The sequence below is a fragment of the Pollachius pollachius genome, assembly GCF_949987615.1.
Source record: "Pollachius pollachius genome assembly, chromosome: 8".
NCBI lineage: Eukaryota > Metazoa > Chordata > Actinopteri > Gadiformes > Gadidae > Pollachius > Pollachius pollachius.
In genome coordinates, this window is record NC_136941.1 from 24800892 (window position 1) to 24824286 (window position 23395).

The 23395-nt window shown below is 43.4% G+C and overlaps 2 protein-coding genes across 5 annotated transcripts in view; one reads left to right on the forward strand and one right to left on the reverse strand.

Annotated features, from left to right (window-relative positions):
* Positions 1–17684, forward strand: part of LOC307079306 (6-phosphofructo-2-kinase/fructose-2,6-bisphosphatase-like) — a 20933-nt gene extending 3249 nt beyond the window's left edge. The window contains exons 2-14 of the mRNA XM_079741558.1: positions 9330–9455; positions 10304–10400; positions 10641–10707; positions 11012–11086; positions 11935–11991; positions 12780–12901; positions 13175–13382; positions 13500–13646; positions 13826–13930; positions 14385–14514; positions 14877–14939; positions 15068–15132; positions 15994–17684. Coding sequence (XP_079597684.1) covers positions 9330–9455; positions 10304–10400; positions 10641–10707; positions 11012–11086; positions 11935–11991; positions 12780–12901; positions 13175–13382; positions 13500–13646; positions 13826–13930; positions 14385–14514; positions 14877–14939; positions 15068–15132; positions 15994–16053 — 1322 coding nt within the window. The 3' untranslated portion in view covers positions 16054–17684. The remainder of the gene's footprint in view (positions 1–9329; positions 9456–10303; positions 10401–10640; positions 10708–11011; positions 11087–11934; positions 11992–12779; positions 12902–13174; positions 13383–13499; positions 13647–13825; positions 13931–14384; positions 14515–14876; positions 14940–15067; positions 15133–15993) is intronic.
* Positions 17685–17891: 207 nt separating this feature from the next.
* ndnl2 (necdin-like 2) lies at positions 17892–23101 on the reverse strand. 4 transcript variants are annotated; one of them, XM_079741812.1, is made up of 11 exons: positions 22867–23101; positions 22644–22685; positions 21803–21913; positions 21657–21720; positions 21464–21543; positions 21266–21354; positions 21087–21163; positions 20935–20977; positions 20789–20851; positions 18707–18821; positions 17892–18230 (listed from the first exon to the last, which is right to left on the reverse strand). In XM_079741812.1, exons 2-11 carry the CDS (start codon positions 22671–22673, stop codon positions 18129–18131), a joined length of 774 nt encoding a protein of 257 aa, XP_079597938.1. In that variant the 5' UTR covers positions 22674–22685; positions 22867–23101; the 3' UTR covers positions 17892–18128. The 4 variants fall into 4 exon arrangements, with proteins under 4 accessions (XP_079597938.1, XP_079597939.1, XP_079597937.1 ...); XM_079741813.1 differs by having other exon boundaries at positions 22644–22688; XM_079741811.1 differs by having other exon boundaries at positions 22644–22760.
* Between the last annotated feature and the right edge of the window lie 294 nt (positions 23102–23395).

Here is a 23395-nt window from a genome sequence, read left to right on the forward strand (position 1 = left end):
CAGCTCAGTGTCCACGGTCAGTTTGTGGACGTGTACTGGAGCGCGTAGGCTGACTGAGACACAGTGACCCTGACTGGGCCACTGAGCACCAGGCTGTTCACCCCAGAGATCAAGTGTGTGTATGTGTGTGTGTGTGCGTGTGTGTGTGTGTGTGTGTGTGTGTTGTGTGTTTGTGTGTGTGTTTGTGTGTGTGTGTGTGTTGTGAGTAGGCATACATGGTTTACAAGACCAATTTTCAGGTTTACTCACCAGCATTACGAGACCAATCGGGTTATGGAACCAATTTTGATGGTCTCGTAAACCTAAAACTTTATATTGTTATAATTATTGAATATTAATTGTTTCAGTCATTTTGAAGATATGTGTGATTACATAGTTTCTAGTGTTATGAGTTAATATAGTTGTTTTACTTTTATGGCCCACCCCCTGCCTTTCTGAGGTTCACACAAATTGGTCTCACAAGGCAGGACGTGTTTGTGAGACCAGGACGTGTGTGTCCGACAGCGCCACCTCAGGCTGCAAGTGACATTGCAAAGTACACACACTCCCGCGAAAACATACACAACTTCCCGCGAAAATATACACAACGCGGGAAATATACACAACGCGGGAAAATATACACAACGCAGGCTTGCAGTGTGGACCAGCCGGACAAGCGAGCGGGATGAACTTGAAAAAGTAAGTTTTTTGTACTTATTATTTATTGTTCTCTATTCTTCTTCTTATTGCTGCTCTTCTATCTTGCCTTATCTTATCTTATTGCCAGCATGAATTAATGTTCATGCTGGTTGCTAGCTAACAGGTTACTCAAAGACCTTAGGGAGTTATCTGATAACTACACACTCTAGGCCTACTCTGTAATCTGCGCTTTTATTCGAGGGGTAGGTTGTGTTGTTTGCATAAAATATTGGTGCTCTATAATCCCGAATTATCGTTTATGAGCTGCTTCATGAAGTTTGATATGAAGTTATGGTTATAGCTATGATTTCAGCTGTATTTTGGGCATATAAACGAGCTTTGTACCGGTTTTAGATCGGGATTGTATTCTGTTTTTATCGCTAAAAGCGACCGATTTCTAAAACAACAGACTGAGTCAGAGCAATAATTTGATTGAGGGTGGGTGCTGCCGGAGCATGGACACTGCCATTGAATCGGTCTGCTGCCGAGAGGTCCTGGTCAACCGTGACCATCTAATGGTGGGATTAGGTTGCATAACCATGCATAGGGTATTTCGGATGCTGTGCGGCGAGAGAGAGGTTTTGGAAGTGGCCATGTTCTCTCCAAGGGACGTCCGAGCGGAGACACTGGCGCGCCCCATAAATAGCAACCAAGTAACAAGGCTAAAACGATCATTCCCCCTCCGTTTTCCTTCGATGCGTTTCAGGAATTTCTCCGTAAAGACCGACTCATTGCGGAAACGCAGCGAGCTGTGCAAACGCTGTAGTACCTACATATTCAAGGCGCTGGTTCTCCACAAAAAACAGCGAGTCAAGCCTGCGCGCACCTGCGTGCTTTATAAAAACATTCAAGTCGAGGAGGAGATAGTAGTTGTTTAACCTTTTAGATTGAGTAGAAATACTTTTTAATGTACAACTAGTAATTCAATTGACCAAGGGGCTGTATTTAGAGCTACAAAAATAATACAAAAAAAACCCTGTAACTTTCAACGCAACTCTACCGTAGCTTCAGGCGTCCACATGAATCCTAACACGAAACCGCATAGGTCCCATAGCACCCTGGGACCATGGACCTATGAAATAACATGGTTTATTATCTGCCTAATAACATGGTTATTAAAGACATAGTTTCACAAAAAAATCGTCCCCGGGTGGACGGGACCCGAAAGACATGTTAGATGCACTTTGGGAGATACACTCGCGGATGAGCGTATATGCGAGGCGGATTCACGAGTGTCACGTTTACTTTAGGTGGATGTTGGAGGTTTACTTTCTGGTGGATGTTGATGGATATTGCCCTGATGGATATTGCACAGATAAATCTTACTATGAAACTACTTCTTAGAGTTTAACTCCCTGTGCATCAGCAATCGGCTAGTCAGTGAACAACAGGGTGAGTAGAAAGGGACATTTGTGGAACTTCTGTTTACTGACCCCCCCCCCCCCCCGTGGTTTAATTAGCAGCTTGGAAACATAGATCTGTGATATCGTCTGAGTAATAGTTTATACACTTTATGGTTGGAGTGCTAGCTTGTGGAGATTGACATGACAGGGGCTGATTGACATCGGAGGGTTAGTCAGTTTTAACGCTGCCAGCCAAGGGCTGGTTTCCGATTCAAAGGTACCCTGTGGAAATGTATGATTACCCCAGCTCCCTTGGCCCTTTATAATTCATTAATGCAACCAGGGGGACTGCAATAAGATGATCCTCCTGTGAAACTGGTTGTTTGATTTTCCGTAGCCATTTCAGCGAGCCTCAGAGCCTGACTCATTACCTGCTATGGCTGCTAGAGCCACAGAGTAGGAGTAGGTTACCACGCCAGTGACGTAGCTGATTGTTGAAATCCAACATAATCAACACTTACACCCCTTTCACCGTACAATTTAATCCCTTTTAGCAAGTTCAGCACTTTTTAGTTATTGTACCATTGAGAAGGCAGACAATACATCTGTTATATCAACTAAACTAAACTAAACTCAAATTTCAGTTCAGTACATCTTTAAGCTGTGTCGGTGACTAACAATACTTTTTTAGGCCACAGCTAAAATGAGTTCTGATAATGCTATATATTTGTAAGGACTAACTTGAAACAATATTTTGCAGTGAGGCGAGGCAGAATAGACCCGATTTGTGCAGCACAACATCAAGTAAGGCAGAAGAAGGACAGCGCGTTGTGTGTCTCGAGATACATCAGCCCCATCAAAGGTAAGCTTTTGCTTTAAACCCTGTATGTATTGCGTACTGTAAGGGTTTGATTTGAGATTTGACCATGTCTGATGTCTTGTCTCTCAAAGCCCCCAAATCACAATAAGCTTTAATTTTATTAATTTCCTTTTTTTCAGTTTTTGGTCAGTTTTAGGGCATTTTAAGAGTCAGTTTCAGTAGTTTATGGTCAATTGTGGTCAGATTTTGTGTCTCCCACAATCTTGCTCAAAAAGGTTTGTCAATGAATACACTGTGTCAGAGTAGATTCAAACAAAGGAAGTGCTTTAAAATGGCCTGAAACAATGCAAAATACTGCTTCCGTATGTGACTAGGATTCAGTATGGCTTGTGTGTTTTTTGTGTTTGCATGATCATGGTGTTTGAGGCCAGTGTTTGGCATATGAGGACAACAGTGAAACAGTGTAACCAATTCTTTAGTACAAAGACTTGTGTGTGTGTTTGTGTGTGGCCCAGTGATGGTTTACAAGGACAGAGTTAGGCATACAAGGTCATACAGTAAAATACAGTATGTCACATCAGTTTTGTATGACTTTAAATATTGGCTTTTGACAAAAGCAGATTTAGGATCAAATTTCACAACGTTTTCATCAAGAAATGCCTTTTCTCATTGAGGAAAAACAGCAAATATTTGAATCTGTACAGTAATGATGAGATGATATTTGATGAGTGAGTTAGCAGATCTTATGAATATCACCTTCTTTCCTCATGATTGTCATTTTCTATCATAATATCTCATTTTCATCTAATAATTTTACTTTTTTTATTACGCTCGTTTTCATTACCTGTTATTTATTTATTTATTTATTGATAGGAAGAGTTGTGTTTGCATTGGAGCCAATTCGTAAAGGCTTCCAAATCACAATAAGCTTTAATCTTATGCATTTAATTTTTTTCAGTTTTAGGGCATTTTAAGAGTCAGTTTCAGTAGTTTATGGTCAATTGTGGTCAGATTTTGTGTCTCCCACAATCTTGCTCAAAAAGGTTTGTCAATGAATACACTGTGTCAGAGTAGATTCAAACAAAGGAAGTGCTTTAAAATGGCCTGAAACAATGCAAAATACTGCTTCCGTATGTGACTAGGATTCAGTATGGCTTGTGTGTTTTTTGTGTTTGCATGATCATGGTGTTTGAGGCCAGTGTTTGGCATATGAGGACAACAGTGAAACAGTGTAACCAATTCTTTAGTACAAAGACTTGTGTGTGTGTTTGTGTGTGGCCCAGTGATGGTTTATAAGGACAGAGTTAGGCATACAAGGTCATACAGTAAAATACAGTATGTCACATCAGTTTTGTATGACTTTAAATATTGGCTTTTGACAAAAGCAGATTTAGGATCAAATTTCACAACGTTTTCATCAAGAAATGCCTTTTCTCATTGAGGAAAAACAGCAAATATTTGAATCTGTACAGTAATGATGAGATGATATTTGATGAGTGAGTTAGCAGATCTTATGAATATCACCTTCTTTCCTCATGATTGTCATTTTCTATCATAATATCTCATTTTCATCTAATAATTTTACTTTTTTTATTACGCTCGTTTTCATTACCTGTTATTTATTTATTTATTTATTTATTGATAGGAAGAGTTGTGTTTGCATTTTAGCCAATTCGTAAAGGCTTCCAAATCACAATAAGCTTTAATCTTATTCATTTAATTTTTTTCAGTTTTAGGGCATTTTAAGAGTCAGTTTCAGTAGTTTATGGTCAATTGTGGTCAGATTTTGTGTCTCCCACAATCTTGCTCAAAAAGGTTTGTCAATGAATACACTGTGTCAGAGTAGATTCAAACAAAGGAAGTGCTTTAAAATGGCCTGAAACAATGCAAAATACTGCTTCCGTATGTGACTAGTATTCAGTATGGCTTGTGTGTTTTTTGTGTTTGCATGATCATGGTGTTTGAGGCCAGTGTTTGGCATATGAGGACAACAGTGAAACAGTGTAACCAATTCTTTAGTACAAAGACTTGTGTGTGTGTTTGTGTGTGGCCCAGTGATGGTTTATAAGGACAGAGTTAGGCATACAAGGTCATACAGTAAAATACAGTATGTCACATCAGTTTTGTATGACTTTAAATATTGGCTTTTGACAAAAGCAGATTTAGGATCAAATTTCACAACGTTTTCATCAAGAAATGCCTTTTCTCATTGAGGAAAAACAGCAAATATTTGAATCTGTACAGTAATGATGAGATGATATTTGATGAGTGAGTTAGCAGATCTTATGAATATCACCTTCTTTCCTCATGATTGTCATTTTCTATCATAATATCTCATTTTCATCTAATAATTTTACTTTTTTTATTACGCTCGTTTTCATTACCTGTTATTTATTTATTTATTTATTGATAGGAAGAGTTGTGTTTGCATTTTAGCCAATTCGTAAAGGCTTCCAAATCACAATAAGCTTTAATCTTATTCATTTAATTTTTTTCAGTTTTAGGGCATTTTAAGAGTCAGTTTCAGTAGTTTATGGTCAATTGTGGTCAGATTTTGTGTCTCCCACAATCTTGCTCAAAAAGTTTTGTCAATGAATACACTGTGTCAGAGTAGATTCAAACAAAGGAAGTGCTTTAAAATGGCCTGAAACAATGCAAAATACTGCTTCCGTATGTGACTAGGATTCAGTATGGCTTGTGTGTTTTTTGTGTTTGCATGATCATGGTGTTTGAGGCCAGTGTTTGGCATATGAGGACAACAGTGAAACAGTGTAACCAATTCTTTAGTACAAAGACTTGTGTGTGTATTTGTGTGTGGCCCAGTGATGGTTTATAAGGACAGAGTTAGGCATACAAGGTCATACAGTAAAATACAGTATGTCACATCAGTTTTGTATGACTTTAAATATTAGCTTTTGACAAAAGCAGTTTTAGGATCAAATTTCACACTGTTTACATCAAGTAATGCCTTCATCTCATTGAGGAAAAACAGCAAATATTTGAATCTGTACAGTAATGTTGAGATGATATTTGATGAGTGAGTTAGCAGATCTTATGAATATCCCCTTCTTTCCTCATGATTGTCATTTTCTATCATAATATCTAATTTTCATCTAATAATTTTACTTTTTTTATTACGCTTGTTTTCATTCACTGTTATTTATTTATTTATTGATAGGAAGAGTTGTGTTTGCATTGGAGCCAATTCGTAAAGGCTTCCAAATCAAAATAAGCTTTAATCTTATTCATTTCCTTTTTTTCAGTTTTAGGGCATTTTAAGGGTCAGTTTCAGTAGTTTATGGTCAATTGTGGTCAGATTTTGTGTCTCCCACAATCTTGCTCAAAAAGGTTTGTCAATACACTGTGTCAGAGTAGATTCAAACAAAGATTGCGTTTGTAACTCAGTTACCCCATTGTAAAACGTGACGTTATTTTTTTGATCAGCTGATGTTGGAAGTTAGTGTTATTGAACTTGCTCTCTGGGCCAGGTTTCTTGTCCTCAATAATGTCGAACATATTTACAGTAAAAATAACCAACTGTAAATAATGTTCAATATATTGCATTACAAAATTGAACAACAGATACTATTTATTAAAATGCATCTACTATGCTCTCCTGTTGCATATTTTTCAGACATGGACACTCCTGAAGGTGACAGACTCCTTCCTGTACTTAAGGGTACGATCAAGTTGAATTTTAATACATATCAAGTTTATAATTTCCAGTGCGTAACCTTCGGCAGTTTCTAGGCCTATAGAGAAAGGTCATCATCAAATGTAGTCAGCCATACTAACAAACAATTATGTCATCTTGTTTGTTTTCAGTCCCTAAAGCCAATACACGAAGACCATGGACAAAAGCAGAAGAAAATGCTGTGATGAGACACTTCAAGTCTCATGTAATTAAAGGCCATTTGGCCTCCAACAAAGAGTGTTCCCTCTGCAAAGAATGTTAGCCAGCACTAAAAAAAAGAACGATCCAAAATATTAGGGACTTTGTTAGAAACAAGGGGCTGACATTTAAGCGCCGCCGCCTTCCAAATTAAGTAACCATATCTACATAGCCAGCGTTGTTCAACTTGTTCAGTTCTTGATTGTTATCATATATTATTACGTTTAGTGTTTTTAATGTTTAATGTTTTTTTTATATATTAATATGTTCAATGTTGCACATTACCCCGATGGAATAAATTTTTTGAAATTGAAATCTCTTAATTGTGATAGTTAATGTTCTTAAGAATAGATACATCAATATGTAATGCTACACAAAAAATTGAAGGCTTTAAATAGACCTTGTGATTGGTATCGGATATCGGCCCAAAACATCCACCTCTAACGTCTACCACATTTTTATGGTTGAGTAAGGCTCCAACACCAACAACTGCTGCATTTGCACTCCATTTTTCGTGTTGTCTTTTTAGAATATATCTATGGTGTCATACAACAGATTGTGTTTGTTACTCTTCCTCAACATGCCAAACTTGAAAGTCCTAGAAAACAACAGATGACGCGCAGACAACTCAGTTCCTTTTCCTTTTCTTAATTGAATTTGTTAATTTAGAAGGAGGTTCAGTTTCAGGTTCATAACCTTAACAAATCATAAAGGAAAAATACGAATACTGCATCGCAGCGTCCATAAACAATAAGAAGAAATAAACAATCCATTCAAGAAGCACAATTACAATTACTTTTTTTACGTGCTGTTAGAGATTTTAATCATGCAGCCCCATATGTCAGTGGAGAGAGTAGACGGGAGTCCAGGATGTCTTGCGTTGAAAAGGTATATTTACTTGATCAAGGAGACGTGAATGAATGATCAGTACACGTTATTTTCTGATGCTCCTTTCATTTCTGAAGTGTCTGTCCTCTGGGGAAACCACCACACAGATAATGTCAGAATTTAGTCTACTCAGGACCTTTGTCCTCCATCCAACATAATATCAAACCTCTGACTCCAGTTAACTTTACCCCGCTCAGGGAAAACAGTCAAACACATATCTGAGTGCGGCTGCTTTAGCAATGCTATCAGAATGACTCCTGTTTTCCCCAAAAGGAGCAGACTCACTGCTTAGCAATATCTCTGTGTCTACACCCAATGTTTGGTGTGGCCTTGCCATGACTGCAAAGCCGAGTTGGACCCAGTGCATCTTAATGATGGAATGATGATGGAATTCCCTAACAAGTGCTGCTTAGAGTAAACAAAAGGTCAAACAATAGATTGGCGTATAACGCAGCTATTCTCTGTCATAATCTTGAAATGAATAAATAATGCAAACAATCAGCGCATGATGAGCTGCACATGTACCGTCAGCGTCTGGTTTCTCCTCAAGTTGAGGAAGTAATGGTTGTCATTCATTCATTCATTTGTGATCCGATTATCAATCTAACTCAGATTTATTTGTATATTCTCTTAACCTGAAGAGTAAATTCTTTCATGCGATACTAAAAACTTGCAGTTTTGCATGTAATCTTTGTACTGACTAGAAGGCTCCCCTGTGAGGGGGACAGCAGCAGAGAGCATTGGATGCAGGGTACAGATTGCTTTGACTTGTAAAATATGCTAAACTTGCTACTAACTTTTTTTTTTTTTCCTCGGTTGAGATGTGGCGTGTGAGGGGGAGGGTGCAGAGCAGCAGCACCACCTCCGCCCACGACTCAGAGTCGCATTGCTAATGAGCAACTGGCCCTCTGCAGAAGGAGAGTCTTGGAAAATGGCACAGGTTTTATTATCTAGGCTTAAAACTTCATAACAACAATTTAAAGGCCATTGAGAGTGAAAATAGCTAAAAAGGAGGATTGGAGTGGATCTTAAAAAGGGTTTTTAAGAGATTAAATATAGTATTATATTCTTGTAGACCTTGTAATGTTGGTCAGTCCTCTTATACCATTACCTGGTTTGTTTTTGTGTGTTACATGTCAACAGGCCTTGTAATGTTGGTCAGTCCTCTTATACCATAACCTGGTTTGTGTTTGTGTGTTATATGTAAACAGGCCTCATAAACACTGTCGGTTTCACAAACCACAATTTGTCTGACCCCGTAAGCCTGTGAAATGTCACATATTTTTCTAAAAGAGAAATTATGATTTTGAAGTCAGATTTGTGTTCTGCAGATAAAATGAAAATTTTTGATATGTCTTTTAAGTTCGGCAGATGCTGCGTTAGGTGTGGTCTCATAAACCACCGCCACGCATGAATTTGCAAGATTGGTCTCGTAAACCACATATGCCTGTATGTGTGTGTTTGTGTGTGTTTGTGTGTGTGTGTGCGTTTGTGTGTCTGTGTGTGTGTGTGTCTGTGTGTGTGTGTATGTATGTGTGTGTGTTTTGTGTGTTTGTGTGTGTGTGTTTGTGTGTGTGTGTGTGTGTGTGTGTGTGTTATTCACATTGATTACATTGCCATAACAACACTGACATGTTATCAATGGAAATCAGATAAATGAGGCAATGTAAAAATGTCCTCCTCTCTCTCTTGCTCTTCTGTGTTTCAGCGTCCGTGCCTCAGTTCACCAACTCCCCCACCATGATTGTACTGGTGGGCTTACCCGCCCGGGGGAAGACCTACATCTCAAAGAAGCTCACCAGATACCTCAACTGGATCGGGGTTCCCACCAGAGGTATTCACCATGGTTGAAAAGTACAGTCTGGCTCCTGGGAACACAAGCTTTCACTGTCACTCAAATCTAAAGGTAGACTCTGAACGGATCTTACTGCCACCATGCAATAAATCATAAACAGGTCATAAGCGCAAAGGGAGCATGAGTCTGCATCTTCAGCGCTTGTGTTGCGCTGAAACTCAAGGGATTTACAATCTCCTCAGAGGAACAGAGTTTCTTTCTCTACATGTCCTGTAGCTTCGTGAGCACACATCCAGAAGGGTAGAGCTCATCATCTGACTGGGTCAAACTTGGTGACAAGATGTTACACAACACGCTGGGCTCATTTTAAAACAGCATTGAAAGTCAAAGAAAAAATCTTTAAAAATGTATTTTGGCATTCATTGAATATCTTACCATGACATGGGAATTAACTAACAAAAAATGTTATAATGTCAAAAATAGATTGATATCTTTTACTCTGATATTACGTATTTTATTTAGCAAAAACTATAGGGTTAGGGTTATGGTTAGGGTTACTGGCCAAAACCTGTTGGCCTACTGCACAGTCATGGTTAACATATTCATACTTTGTTTAACATGATTTCTTGATGTGTTTAACGACAACAAAATACATACTTTGATGACTTCGTAAAGTAGCGTGGGATTATGATCAGATCAATTTAGAATTCTGAGAATAATGTCAGAGTTCTGAATCTTATCTCTGAATTTTGAATGTGGTCCTAATCCTCTTCCGTACACTACCCTTTCAGTCATGAAGGATATTTTTCAGTTTTGTGTGCTGATTACATGAAAGTAGATTATAACTGGTAACTAACTGTTGTAAAAATATCTGTATTGTTGCTCAGTGTTCAATGTAGGGCAGTATAGAAGAGATGCAACACGTTCCTACAACAGTTATGAATTCTTCAAACCCGACAATGAAGAGGCCATGAAGATACGCAAGTATGGGAAAATCAATGGATTGGCCGCTTCTTGAGAAATATGAACATGATAGATTCCATATGGTCTTGGAATTTATGCCTTACTTAAATGTGTAAACATTAGTACTAAATTAGGTGTTCCTTATAACACTAATCATAGTTCTGCTCTTTTACTAACCAGGGCATAGTCTTTTAGTCTTAGTCTCTTAGTCTTATTATGACTGTCTATCTGAAAAAGATCCAATATGTTCCTTTCCTTCAGAGCCTGTGCCATCTCGGCCCTGAAAGATGTGTGCTCCTACTTTAACAGACAAGAAGGGCAGGTAGCGGTAAGTACGTATAGTTTGTCAACCCACTAAACTATACACAGCATTACCGTACCCCATGCTGTATGCCCTTCTTTCCCATCGCTCTCTTCTGTACGGTCATAATCGCTGTGTTAAGAAGCCGCTGCAGAATGTTTTGAGAGGTCTGATGGTTTTGTTACATGTTAGTTGGTTGCCTAGAGTAAGGGTAAGGCAACGTATAGTCCCACAGGATATCGACATGTGACCAAAGGCAGCAGTTGTTCCTTCAGCATCAGATCTGGACATGTGCCAGCGGTTCCATGGCCGTTTTTTTGTCTCCCTTCAGGTGTTTGACGCGACCAACACCACCCAAGAGCGCAGAGAGGTCATCCTCAGCTTCGCCAAGGAGAATGGATACAAGGTTTTCAAACATATTTTAATTAATGCTATTGTTTAAAGGTAAGGTAGGAAAGAAGAGAGAGATCCCAAATTAACCCCCCCCCCTCCCTTCAGGCCTCCCTTTAAAGCCATTCCCTTAAAATATGAGAGTAGCTAGCTAGCTGTAACCAAAGGTCTCCTTAGCCTTGTGGAAGACTTCTGTAAGGTGCAATGAGTTCACGGCAGAGTGCTCGCATGCAGGCAGGTAGACGGACAAGTCAGCCTTCCAATCATTTCATTAGGGCCGAAGGAATTGATTGTACGAGCTTGTTACGTGCCTGTGACAGCCACAGCCACCGGAAAGATTTTGTTAGAGCATTTGATTTATTGATTGCTGTAGGGATGTAAGGATAATAAACTAATACAGCAAAAAACACTTCTAAATAATAGCCGACCCTTCATTTAACAAAAATCATTTTGAAGCATAATTTCCAAGAATATTTTAGACAGTGAGGTTAATGATTTCCCAATATCAACTTGGCTTTCTTGACCGTAACACTATAACAGTATCAGGCTTTAGTGTATTAGTTCACAGCGGATTAAATTGGATCAATATATTCATAGCAAGATTGTTCAAACTGTCACGTCCAGCCTCTTCTGCTGCTGTAGCTTTGTATTGCATGTTGTCGGCCTCTTGACTTTCATTACAAGATCATGCCTGAGCATCTCTGTGCCGCATGGAGGTGGTTAAAGGAAGTCAAAGCTGCTTTTGTGGATTAGACATGTCGTGATGATTATAGCATTGATCTATCTCCTGTCCCTGATTGATACCATGTCCTCGTTTGTGTCATCGTTTCCGAGAGGTCTGTTTCTCCTCTCCTATTTCTGCAGGTTTTCTTTGTTGAGTCGATATGTGAAGATCCTCAAATCATCGCTGAGAACATTAAAGTAAGTCAGTGAGTGTGTCTCACGTGTGTGACGTGTGTGGTGGACGGTCACACCTTGAGGTGCTGCTGTGAGCCAGGACCCAGGGGGGTCTGGTTGTTATGGCTGCAGCAGATTGGAGGGAACGGGGACACAGCGGGGCCTCTGGCAGACAGAGCTCACTCAGGGGGGGACGCTGGCTATTAAACAGCTGAGCACGCAGCTAGGCACAGCAAGATCCAGCCTCCGTCCGCAGACCATGAGTAAACTGGATCCATTTCACATCCTTTGTGTCAGTGTTAGGTACATGAAGAAGTGGAAGAGCTTGAGCAAGGTTATCATCCTCAATGTCATCTACACGTTGCTTATCATGGCGCTGGGGTGTCAGACATCTTTGAGTCAGGGTTTGTTAGCGTCATGTCCTAGGTCATGCCTTTCTATAGGACATTACTAGCATGCTTTTGATTTTGCCAAAATTACAATCAATTGACCTTGACCCTGGAGTCTCAATGACTATTGTCTGCTACCAGATGGCCTGCTTCTATTTCTCCTTTGGTTTTCCAAAAACACATTAGATTGCTGTCCTGTTGCTTTTGGCAGCAAAAGATTTCACTTCCCTTATTAAACCCTAATAAACTTAAATATAAAATGCATGTACAATTTATAAATATAATAAAAAAATATTTCATTTTTTTATTTTCAAAGCGGATATCAGAAAGATATACATTTGAGAGATTGGAGAGAACAGCCTTCAACTGTGGCGACAATAAGCTACAATCCGATCTGTCCTTGACTCTTCCTCTCCCACGCAGCAAGTGAAGCTGAGCAGTCCGGACTACGTGGACTGTGACAAAGAGGAGGCCGTGGCAGACTTCCTGAAGAGGATCGATTGCTACAAGCTCTCCTACACCCCCCTGGACGACGACCGGGACAGGTGACCTTTCGGGACCCTCTCAACACACAGGATCACTAACCCCATACCTAATTAGTGGTTTGAAGATGAGCCAGCCTTTTAGATCCACTATGATGAGGATGCGGGGGAGGCCAGCACAATGGCAATAGTCTTCGTATTCCAGCTGAATGCCAATAGGCCCACATGTAGACTATTTCAGAGTTCACCTAGACTGCATAGCCACCCCTCCTACGTGTTGTATGTTGCGCGTCATGGCACTGATTGTACGCGCTTCTTGCATTTTTGGTCCAACAGAAACCTGTCCTACATCAAGATCTTCAACGTGGGCAGAAGGTACCTGGTGAACCACGTTCAGGACCACATCCAGAGCCGGATCGTGTACTACCTCATGAACATCCACGTCACGCCGCGCTCCATCTACCTGAGCCGCCACGGGGAGAGCGAGCTCAACCTGCTGGGACGCATCGGGGGCGACTCGGGGCTGTCGCCGCGTGGCGCCGGGGTAAGGGCCCTGGCCGGACCACGTCTAGGGCGGGTCCCCACGTTCAGAAAGTGTGTTCGGAAAGTGTCTCTCTGTGTGTCCCCCTAATAACTCCTCCCTGCTGTTCGGGCCTGACAGTTTGCCAGCGCCCTGTGCACCTACATGCAGGGCCAGAACATCAACGACCTGAAGGTGTGGACCAGCCACATGAAGAGGACCATCCAGACGGCCGAGGCCCTGGGGGTCCCGTACGAGCAGTGGAAGGCCCTCAATGAGATAGACGCGGTGAGTCCTTACGTCGGCGTGTGTTTCAGCAGGCTGTCGGGTTTGTCCGTGACGCTTCTGGGAACTGCTGCATTGCGTTCCATTTAACGTTCGCTTCGAGATGAGCAGAGAACAAGATCACGTGGCGTTATAGGAATAAAATGACAAGCAGGTTTTCGTCTGTCACTGTGCTCGCTCAGGGTGTGTGTGAAGATATGACGTATGAAGAGATCCAAGAGCATTACCCGGAGGAGTTTGCCCTGAGGGACCAAGACAAGTACCGCTACCGCTATCCCAAAGGAGAGGTAAGGCTGTCTGACCACGGGCTTACAACCAGCCTGAACACAACTGTAAAGGCCTTGTTATGGTCCCACGTTCCCGCCACGCAATGACCACGTGAACCACGTGAATGCTTATGGTTCTGCGTCGGGTTTTAGTTAGCGGACCAATCGCAGCCCTTGCTGCTGCGTCGCCTCGATGGAAGGGTAGGGTTTTTGGGAGGTGCACGTCCGGCCCTTGCGGTGGACGCAAGGAGGGTCCGCGAGGACGTAAGGGGTCCGTAACCCCCTTGCGTTGCGGGAACGTGGGACCACAAAAAGCCCTTAACACCACTGTCACACTCTCTCCACACAAGAACCTGTGTGGGGAGTATAATGACACGGTTTAAGTCTCTTGCGGTGAACCTGTGTCAATATATGTTTGAACAAGCGATGAAACCTGTTTACGTGTTGCAAGGTTTACTTAATGGGTTGATTACAGTCCTACGAAGACCTGGTGCAGCGCCTGGAGCCAGTCATCATGGAGCTGGAGAGGCAGGAGAACGTTCTAGTGATCTGTCATCAGGCCGTCATGCGCTGCCTGCTGGCCTACTTCCTTGACAAGAGTGCTAGTAAGACCAACAGACGCTAACATCCTCCAATGCCTGGGAATCTGTTATCATATCCAGCTGAACTGGAGGAGAAGGGAATTACTATGAATTGCCATGTGTTTGATTCATACTGGGGCCAATGTTAAGAACGTATGCATCATGTTATTGGTAAGGATAATAAGTTATAGTATCCACCATCTGGCATTCATAGATCACTGTTACTCACTGAGACAGTGTTAAACACACTATATCCCACCTCTCCACAAGCTCAAGGTTGACACACCAGCTAAGGTGTTCCCTGAAGGCTTGCTGACTGCGGTTAACCCTAGGGTATGTTGCTTTGGTTCAATATGAAGGTTGTTGTGTATCCACCTGTCCCTCAGGTGAGCTGCCCTATCTCAAGTGTCCTCTGCACACGGTCCTGAAGCTCACTCCCGTCGCCTACGGTCAGCGCTGGCTCCCTTACCTTCACCAACACCAGTGTTGCCCAATCCATACTTTGACCTGTTTCCCTTGCCTTAGCCTATGAGTCACATGTGCATCTCATCCTAATCTAAGGACTTTGACCCGTCAGGTTGTAAAGTGGAGTCATTGTTCCTCAACATAGAGGCTGTGAACACCCACCGGGATCGACCAGAGGTGAGGAACAGCTCCGCCCCCATCTCTCTCCCTCCTGTCTGTCTGTCTGTCTGTCTGTCTGTCTGTCTGTCTGGATGAAAGCGGATGAAAATACAGAAGTCAAAATATAAAAACGTTATATATACAAAATATATGCATATCAGATATTACACTATTAAATACTCAATATATAAAATGCGGGATATTACTCCAGTACCTCCTATAAACCGATAAATTAAAGATACAATCTTAATACACAGCAGTTAAAATATGGAGGACATGTACAATCATTGTGTCCAGTGCGGATGAATCTGTTTACACAGAGTTTGAGGTCCTTCTCTCATCACAGGTGAGTCAGTGAGCAAGGGCGTAGGAACCGGGGGGGACGGAGGGGACGTGTCCCCTCCAATATTGGAGACAGGCGCACCTGTCCCACCTAAAAATTATACTCGGGGGAGAAAAATATTTTATTTTATTTTGAAAGCGCAAAACAGCGTCTTGTTGCCGCTTCTTATTCTAAAAAACTGGATGATTGAGCGATTAAAGAATTGATTTGATATTTATCAGTTCATTACTGCCATTCAAAATGTGTTTTCCTTTACATTTACAAATGTATATTTTTAGTAGAATAAAATATATTTGTGAATTTTTTCAGTGTAGTTAATTTATGACATATTTCTGTTCAAACCATTAACGGATCTGTCAGGTTTCCGATATGTGTCCCCCCCAATGTTAACCTCATTCCTACGCCGCTGTCAGTGAGTGTGACACAACAGGTTCTGGCTGTCTCTCGCTCTCTTTGTAAGGACAGGTCTTCAGCATGCTCCTCAACCACCACCATAGCCAAGTGTGTTCACGGCTGCCTTGTCTCTTTTGCTCCAGAACGTGGAGGTGGACCGCGACCCAGAGGAGGCTCTGGAGACCGTACCCGACCACATCTAGACGGACATGGGGAAGCAGAGAAAGAAGACGGAACGAGAGCCTTTTTCTTTAATAAGTTATTGCAAGCGTTGCCATGTTAGTAAAGTCCAATGTGAACTACTTTGAGACATTACAGTAGGGCAGCCTTCTTGCAACGCACTTTATAATGCTGTACTCTGGCCAGAAGGCCGCTTCCTGTGTAGCAATAAGACATGGTCACTTTGCGGCACACAGGTCAGAATACCAGCAATATTGTTTGCATACTCTAAATCCATCACAATTATCTCCATCCGCTCTCATCCTCACTTAGTTCACTCCTGTTTTCCAATACAGTGACCCACATCCCATGATTTGAAACCGTCAGAACAGCTGACATTTTGGTTCAATTTATACAAAAAAAAGAATTTCTGTTCAGTTGAAAATACAACTTAAATCACAAGGGAGTATACAAGAACAAAAAGGTGCATTCCAAGAGGATCCATAATATGAAGTGGTCCGAAAGTTGATCTGTGGGTGAGGAGGTACAACACAGCTATAATTTAAATCATACAAATTAACTAGAGAAAGCACCGTCCCCTGCGGATCAAACTTGTAGGGGAAGTTGGCCTTCTACTGCCCAACACCACTGTGTGCCTCACGTCAAAAGAACATAACACTATGCACCAAGACGCTGTCTAGCCTAGCTACGCTTACTGTGGACCCACTGTCTTACCTCACTTAAGCCATTTTCCTTAACCTTAGCTCAGTTGGTTTAACAAATCCTCAATCTTACACTGAATTGTTCAAATGTGGCACTTGTTAATAGTGTGTAATTAATGTATGCAATATTGAATGCAGCTGAATATCTGATCAGGTTTATCTTGGGTTTCCCAAGAGGCAATTTAAAGGAATCCTTAAGAATATTTACATGTAAACTTGTTCAGCTGTGAATCTGAACCCTAGACTAAGACTAGAGCGGGTCAGTGTCGTTGAGAGGTGATCTTCAAGATGCTGTCCTTAATACCCATTGGTTTGTAACACGTGATCACAGCTCTTCCAAGTAGTCGTCAAGTGCACAACCAAGTAGGATGTAGACCTCCGTCATCACGTGCTCACTTCAATGAAATGCGTCTTAGATTCATAAGTGATCATTTTGAGTGTGTGCCAAGCCTCCTATTGTGTGGCATTGTGTTTAAATGTGGTCAGTACTGTGCAACAATGCCTTGTGTGTGTGTGACAAAAACTAAAAGCAATCACTGAGGCAAAGATACACAAGTAGGGTTTATTTTATGAAAAATGATATGTACAACTGGCACCTTGAACTAATAAAACGCCTTTTTTGAGGCATTTTTTTTAAAATGCCTTATAACATTCAGCGTGACCAATTGATTCTTTGGTTGTGCCTGAAATAACCACCACAAAGGGCGTCTGTGGAAATCTCTGGTTGGGAGCAGGGAGCTGGGGGCAGGGAGCTGGGGACAGGGAGCTGGAGACAGGGAGCTGGGGGCAGGGAGCTGGGGACAGGGAGCTGGGGACAGGGAGCTGGGGACAGGGAGCTGGGGACAGGGAGCTGGGGACAGGGAGCTGGGGACAGGGAGCTGGGGACAGGGAGCTGGGGACAGGGAGCTGGGGACAGGGAGCTGGGGGCAGGGAGCTGGGGGCAGGGAGCTGGGGGCAGGGAGCTGGGGGCAGGGAGCTGGGGGCAGGGAGCTGGGGACAGGGAGCTGGGGGCAGGGAGCTGGGGGCAGGGAGCTGGGAGCTGGGGGCAGGGAGCAGGGAGCTGGGGGCAGGGAGCTGGGGGCAGGGAGCTGGGGGCAGGGAGCTGGGGGCAGGGAGCTGGGGGCAGGGAGCTGGGGGCAGGGAGCAGGGAGCTGGGGGCAGGGAGCTGGGGACAGGGAGCTGGGGACAGGGAGCTGGGGACAGGGAGCTGGGGACAGGGAGCTGGGGACAGGGAGCTGGGGACAGGGAGCTGGGGACAGGGAGCTGGGGACAGGGAGCTGGGGACAGGGAGCTGGGGACAGGGAGCTGGGGACAGGGAGCTGGGGACAGGGAGCTGGGGACAGGGAGCTGGGGACAGGGAGCTGGGGACAGGGAGCAGGTCTCCTGGCTGCTTGGAGTCACCTCTGGGAGCTGGTACTGGGCGAGGGGGCCGTGGAGGACCCCTGGCTGCTGGCGTCCTTGTACTGCTGACTCCAGCGTTGAGGTTGCTGGCCATGAAGCTAGGACACAGACATGTTCCCAGGTTAAAGGACATTTAATGACAGAGCAACAGCCCCCGCTGACCTCCACCAATACATTCTCAGAGTCGACCTGAAACGTGCGTTGACGTCACAGACAGACCGCTCATGTTCCATTGATCTGGGATCCAGCAGAGGCTAGTGTCCCGAAGACCAGAGGGGTCACGGGACTAAAACAACTGTTGCTCAATAAATATGGGCAACACTTTGAATGGACAAGGGAAAGGGCAGCAGACGACTATCTTCACCGTTTAGCCTACAAGTGGATTGGCTGTTGCTGCAATTCTGAGCACAGGTCGTTAACTGCAACTCAGTGACCTTTCCCCAAACTATATGCCACCCAAGTAAAAGTATCAAACTGACTGATCAACTCAGATGCTTAATCAATGAACTATAAGTTGCATTTTTTACTTGGAGGAATTCTCTTTGAAAGTACGAGTGACCAAAAACACACCCACCTCACCGAGGAACTCCAGGATTTTGAGCTTGGACACTTCGACCTCGGCCCGTTGGCCCCAGGTGAACTCGAACTTCACTGGCTCCGTGTGGGGGACCTTCGTATACTCCAGGTACCTGGGGCACCAGCATTCAGATATGCATCAGGGACACCGCATGGAGAGCCATACATCCACAAATATCTGGATACATGATGGAGACACTGTGGCCCCCCCAAACTCCCAGGGCACCCGACACCCATTCCTGAACTTGAGAATCGGCCGATATCGAGTTTATAATGATATAGCATCTAGGGCTGGGCGATATATCGTTATTTAAAATATATCGATTTTTTTTTTTCAAACGCGATATGGAACGAGACGACATCGTCAACATCGATATAATTTAATTTGCGTTGAGATTACAGCACATTTGTTCCAAATAACAGCAGTTTCGAACCGCGCCTGCTATTTCGTAACTCTGCTTACATCTCTCCCGCTCTGCCTCCGGCTCACACACAGTATCTGCCCCCCTTCCACTCACGTCACATTTTGAAATCGCGAAACATAGAGTCCACCGGCACAAGCGGCTCCGAGGAGCTTGTTTGTAAGATAAAGACCAAAGTAAGGAAATGGTTTGGATATAAGGTGTCTGACGAATAACAAAATCACGGAATTTGTAGAGAGTGCTTAGAAACTGTCGCAACTAAAGGGTTGCAATTCTGTGCATAATATTCCGGAGGCGCACAGTTTTTGGCCGTGATATTATAGAATATAATGTTCTCAAACGCGAGGCGGAGGCAGTGTCTAGATGACAGCTGACAATGTATCTGTCCACTTTCTTTAGAAAAAAACAAAAATTCAGAATTTGATAGTTTACATTTAATACATTTGTATTCATGCAGTTTAGCGTGAGCATCCATGTCTTTCTGACTTGGTAGCTCGAACGCACGCTCGCGTTCGAGCTACGCGACCAGCCATGAACGAATGCAGGATAACACCGTAGTGTTTGTGAGGTTCCCTGCGTGTGTAGCAAATTAGATAGTCATGTGATGGTATCCGATCAGCACATGGATCTTGCATACGCGCGGATACACGATACTGCAATTTAGGCAGTATCGGAGGAATTTCCGACACTTTTCTCGGTATCGGAAAACTTTAAAATCCAATTATGAAACACAAAATAAGCAGCAATAATAAAATAGAAATATAATTAATGTTATTTATGAAAATATATTTCACCAACACACTGGACCAAATTGGTCCAGTGTGTGTGGACCAATGGGCAGGGGTTTAGAGGAAGACACTGTCCCATGAATACAAGGCAAGACGTTGAGCAGTCGAACCTGGTGACCCAAGGTGTGAAATGCAAATGTTCCATCCCAGGGGATTATTCACCATGGCAACTGGTGGCCATGGTGTGAATGCAAATGTTCCCAGAAAAGAAAGTGGAACATGCCAAGGAGTATAGATACCTATAGATGCAGTTCAGAGAACACTTTTTGCACGGTGGAAACGTCAGTTACAATTCCTTAAACCCCCTGAGTTATAACAGCTGATGCACTTGCATCCAACAATCAGAAGTTGAATTAAAACTTAAAAAAAGGCTATTTGAAATAACCCAAGCCAAACACAGCCCACACTGGCCCTGTGGCCATCAGTAGAGGCGCACAGGATGTGTCCTGTGAACCAATGTCTCTAAATGTACGGAGATGTACAGAGCAGCTCTGTTCCACCAACTCTACTGAACACGCCAAACTCTGTTCTCCTTCTGTTCTTTGGTGTGGTATAAACCTGGATCTATGGTCTGAGAGAAACCGGCTCTGATCACACCAATGGGATTCGAACGCACAACCTTCAGGTCCCCAAACAAGCGTCATAGTCTGTTGAGCTACATGCAATACAGTGTGAAGTGAGGCTGGGGGGGGGAGACAAAGAGCACACAGGACTTTATTCAGTGGAGGCAACACCAAGACACTGCCACTTCAAAAGCATTCAAGCATTAAAGGGTGGCCTGCGTTTAATACCCATCTTTAAAAAAATATTTTGACAATACTTTTGACCTTAAAGGGGATTAGGAGAAAGATTTTATGGAAACAGCCTTACCTTTGACGCACAAACTCATCTGTGACCAATTTCTTCACATCACCAAACTCTGGGTGCCTTTCCCTAAAGCAGAACAATGTCATTGGCATAATTCAAATAATCTCATAGAAAAACAAGGAAATGTTAGTCCACACACTCCGTCTTACCTGAGATCAACCTGCATCTTTTTTAATGTATTCCAGACAAGGCCTGCATAAAACAAAACGTGTTTATTTAAGAGCAGATTGACTTAGTTGTTTAGTCAGCGATCAAGGTTAGCCTAGTGTTAAGATATGGGAGGTGAACACTGGAGCCTCACCTTCTGGAATGACTCCCCCCTTCATGTACACAAGACTCAGGATTACAAAGAGCAAACCCGTCTTTGGATTGCTGCTCCTACAAAAGAGGAATGCAAACAGGACCCTTTCAGTCCAACAGGCACTCATCACCGCCTGAGGAAAGGAAAGCAATAAGTGCAGAGGCACGGCCAACACTCACATCTGCTCCACTTCCGTTGGCTCCAGCTTGTTGATCAGGATATATACATGGTTCTTGGCATCTATTTCTACCACCTTGAACCCCAAAACCTGTCCAAGAGAGTAATACAATGCGTCACGTCCAAACGAGGTGCACTGTGGGTCACAATGTTCTAAACAAAAATGGTTTTGATGGCAAATTGTTTCAGCTCCAACCAACCTGCTCTAAGCGTTGTTGCGCTCTATTCATGATCTCTTGGAATACATTCTTATATTCTTTCAGAACATTCTTGACAATGTCTACATAGAAGGAAAGGAGGAGAGAAGAAGCCATCGGTACATGAAACACAAGCCTGTTTGTGAACAGCTTCACATCAAAAGATATTAAACTCATGGTCACAGAGACGTCGTACCTGCACGACGGACGGGAATCTTCTTCTGGTCTTTCACGAGGAAATACTGAACCAGCTCCGTGGTCTTTAGGGCCGCAGGAAACAACCGTTAGAAAAACAATAAAAAGGCCAACAAAATAGTATCATATACATATTGCGCGCGTCACCTTTTGATCGATCTGAGATTTGGTGAGTTTCTCCATCCCTTTCTGGACCTGGGAGGTGCTGGGTTGGGTGAATCTTGAATCGTCATCTTCCTCCTCCACCGCAGCAGAGCTCTGAAGCACGGGACGACAGGTCAGGGGCGACATCACCGTACGGCCATAAGCACTGAGACCCGTCTCACCCCCACGGAGAGAGACCCGTCTCACTCCGTAGGAGAGAAACCCGTTTCACTCCAACAGAGAGAGACCGTCTCACTCCGTAGGAGAGACCCATCTCACCCCCACGGAGAGAGACCCGTCTCACTCCGAAGGACGGAGAGACCATCTCGCTCCATCTCACTCCGTAGGGTCTCTCCGTTGGAGTGAGACGGGTCTCTCTCCTTGGGAGTGAGACGGGTCCCTCCTTGGGAGTGAGACGGGTCCCTCCTTGGGAGTGAGACGGGTCCCTCCTTGGGAGAGAGACCCGTCTCACTCCACGGAGAGAGACCCGTCTCACTCCAACGGAGAGACCCATCTCACTCCCAAGGAGGGACCCGTCTCACTCCGTAGAGGAGAGACCCGTCTCACTCCGAAGGACGGAGAGAGACCATCTCACTCCGTAGGGTCCGACCATCCGTCACTTAAAAAAGGCCTCAAAGAGCCACTTTGGAAACAAACGGCAACACGTTAGAACAAAGTAAAAACTTCTGTATAATACAAGCATCCCGGTATTTCCGACCACTTCCTATGAAGGTAGACGGGACTCTGTTGGGAGACAAGCATGCCAATGGCTGGAGCATGTCCGCTGTGGGCTGGAGTACGGCCTACACGGAACCGGTGTGCAGACGTTGTTCAGGGGGCCTACCCGTTTGCCCGAGCTCTTCCTCTGCGTCATCTCTCCCGCACACTGCTGGACCGAAACCGGAATGAGTCAACCTACAGGCCGTTTCAAATCCAATGCATCCTCTTTAAAAAGACCATCCTAACGAGAGAAAGAACAGTAACTCCTCCACAACCTGCTGCGGAGCAGCTCTTATGAGCACATGCTACGACTCCAGGAAGAACTGACGGTCATGGTACTACTTTACCTTGTTCGTGGTACACGACGCAATAAATCTTTTGATTAAATGTACAGTTAGATAGGAATAGTCCCGCCGGTTTCTATTTGGCACATGTAGATGACGTCACCTGTGCGCCGTGTTTACGTCGCTTTATAAGGAAAGGGGGCGGAGTTTGCTTCAGGGCTTCCGGACAGAATTGCGTTTCTTCCCTAAAACATTCAGTGGCTTTGTGTCTAAGAACCCTTAACTCCCTTCAACATCACTCTCTAAATGCTTATGCCAGCCAAGTAGCGTCTCATCTGATTCCTCTTTGTTTTTTTGCCGGTTGACATCTATCTTCTCAGCGCATTACTGCCACCACTTGGACTGGAGTGTTGATCATTTGATTGACAGGACCCTAAAACAACACCACGAATATAAATGATTAATAATATTGCGAAAATATATCATTTAGATTCGCTCAATCGATGTTTCAACTAAGACACTTATTAATCGTAAATAAAAGTGATTACGTGTTCATACCTTCTCCCCTCTGACTTATTTTCTAGGCTCTTTG